General features: G+C 57.0%; 1 protein-coding gene across 2 annotated transcripts in view; it reads left to right on the top strand.

Annotated features, from left to right (window-relative positions):
- LOC121846012 (serine/threonine-protein phosphatase 2A regulatory subunit B'' subunit alpha-like) overlaps nt 1–2,500 on the top strand; it is a 28,765-nt gene that overhangs the window by 23,039 nt on the left and 3,226 nt on the right. For both annotated transcript variants that reach the window (XM_042318750.1, XM_042318751.1), the window contains one exon: nt 2,367–2,415. In XM_042318750.1, coding sequence (XP_042174684.1) covers nt 2,367–2,415 — 49 coding nt within the window. The remainder of the gene's footprint in view (nt 1–2,366; nt 2,416–2,500) is intronic.

Here is a 2,500-nt window from a genome sequence, read left to right as displayed (position 1 = left end):
CCCATCTCTCTCGTTCTCTCTCTCCATGCCCCCCATCTCTCTCTCGTTCTCTCTCTCCATGCCCCCCATCTCTCTCTCGTTCTCTCTCTCCATGCCCCCCATCTCTCTCTCGTTCTCTCTCTCCATGCCCCCCCATCTCTCTCTCGTTCTCTCTCTCCATGCCCCCATCTCTCTCTCGTTCTCTCTCTCCATGCCCCCCATCTCTCTCTCGTTCTCTCTCTCCATGCCCCCATCTCTCTCTCTCTTCTCTCTCTCTCCATGCCCCCCATCTCTCTCTCGTTCTCTCTCTCCATGCCCCCATCTCTCTCTCTTTCTCTCTCTCCATGCCCCCCATCTCCTCTCGTTCTCTCTCTCCATGCCCCCCATCTCTCTCGTTCTCTCTCTCCATGCCCCCCATCTCTCTCCTCTCTCTCTCCATGCCCCCATCTCTCTCGTTCTCTCTCTCCATGCCCCCCATCTCTCTCGTTCTCTCTCTCCATGCCCCCATCTCTCTCGTTCTCTCTCTCCATGCCCCCCCTCTCTCTCGTTCTCTCTCTCCATGCCCCCATCTCCCCTCTCTCTCCATTCCCCCCATCTCTCTCGTTCTCTCTCTCATGCCCCCCCCATCTCCTCCCCATGCCCCCCATCTCTCTCTCGTTCTCTCTCTCCATGCCCCCCATCTCTCCTCTCCATGCCCCCATCTCTCTCGTTCTCTCTCTCCATGCCCCCCATCTCTCTCGTTCTCTCTCTCCATGCCCCCCATCTCTCTCGTTCTCTCTCTCCATGCCCCCCATCTCTCTCGTTCTCTCTCTCCATGCCCCCATCTCTCTCGTTCTCTCTCTCCATGCCCCCCATCTCTCTCGTTCTCTCTCTCCATGCCCCCCATCTCTCTCGTTCTCTCTCTCCATGCCCCCCCATCTCTCTCTCTCTCTCCATGCCCCCCCCATCTCTCTCGTTCTCTCTCTCCATGCCCCCCCCCATCTCTCTCGTTCTCTCTCCATGCCCCCCCATCTCTCTCGTTCTCTCTCTCCATGCCCCCATCTCTCTCGTTCTCTCTCTCCATGCCCCCATCTCTCCCTCTCTCCATGCCCCCATCTCTCTCTCGTTCTCTCTCTCCATGCCCCCCATCTCTCTCGTTCTCATGCCCCCCATCTCTCTCGTTCTCTCTCTCCATGCCCCCCCCATCTCTCTCGTTCTCTCTCTCCATTCCCCCATCTCTCTCTCGTTCTCTCTCTCCATGCCCCCCCCATCTCTCTCGTTCTCTCTCTCCATGCCCCCATCGCTCTCTCCTCTCTCTCCATGCCCCCCCATCTCTCTCTCGTTCTCTCTCTCCATTCCCCCCATCTCTCTCTCGTTCTCTCTCTCCATGCCCCCCCATCGCTCTCTCGTTCTCTCTCTCCATGCCCCCATCGCTCTCTCGTTCTCTCTCTCCATGCCCCCCCATCGCTCTCTCGTTCTCTCTCTCCATGCCCCCCATCGCTCTCTCGTTCTCTCTCTCCATGCCCCCCCATCGCTCTCTCGTTCTCTCTCTCCATGCCCCCATCTCTCTCTCGTTCTCTCTCTCCATGCCCCCATCTCTCTCTCGTTCTCTCTCTCCATGCCCCCCCCATCTCTCTCTCGTTCTCTCTCTCCATGCCCCCATCTCTCTCGCTCTCTCTCTTCTCTCTCTCCATTCCCCCCCCATCTCTCTCGTTCTCTCTCTCCATGCCCCCCATCTCTCTCGTTCTCTCTCTCCATGCCCCCCATCTCTCTCGTTCTCTCTCTCCATTCCCCCCCATCTCTCTCGTTCTCTCTCTCCATGCCCCCCATCTCTCTCTCGTTCTCTCTCTCCATGCCCCCATCTCTCTCTCGTTCTCTCTCTCCATGCCCCCCATTCCTTGTTCTCTCTCTCCATTCCCCCCATCTCTCTCGTTCTCTCTCTCCATTCCCCCATCTCTCTCTCGTTCTCTCTCTCCATGCCCCCATCTCTCTCTCTCGTTCTCTCTCTCCATTCCCCCCCATCTCTCTCTCGTTCTCTCTCTCCATTCCCCCATCTCTCTCTCGTTCTCTCTCTCCATGCCCCCATCTCTCTCTCGTTCTCTCTCTCCCATGCCCCCATCTCTCTCGTTCTCTCTCTCCATTCCCCCATCTCTCTCTCGTTCTCTCTCTCCATTCCCCCCATCTCTCTCTCGTTCTCTCTCTCCATGCCCCCCCTCTCTCTCTCGTTCTCTCTCTCCATTCCCCCCCCATCTCTCTCGTTCTCTCTCTCCATTCCCCCCATCTCTCTCTCGTTCTCTCTCTCCATGCCCCCCCATCTCTCTCTCGTTCTCTCTCTCCATGCCCCCATCTCTGTCCTCTCTCTCCATGCCCCCCATCTCTCTCTTTCTCTCTCTCTTCTCCTCTGACAGCATCTTCAAGCAGAATCATTGAGAGGTTGTTCTCAGGAGCCGTTACGCGGTAAGAACACACACACACTTAACGTAACAATATCTGGTAAAAGCCAAATGGTTGAATGTAAAGTTATTTCCTCCTGTCCTCTCAG

The sequence above is a fragment of the Oncorhynchus tshawytscha genome, unplaced genomic scaffold (genome assembly GCF_018296145.1).
Source record: "Oncorhynchus tshawytscha isolate Ot180627B unplaced genomic scaffold, Otsh_v2.0 Un_scaffold_339_pilon_pilon, whole genome shotgun sequence".
Classification (NCBI taxonomy): Eukaryota; Metazoa; Chordata; class Actinopteri; order Salmoniformes; family Salmonidae; genus Oncorhynchus; species Oncorhynchus tshawytscha.
The sequence above is the reverse complement of the archived record's forward strand: the minus strand, read 5'-3'. Positions and strand labels throughout refer to the sequence as shown.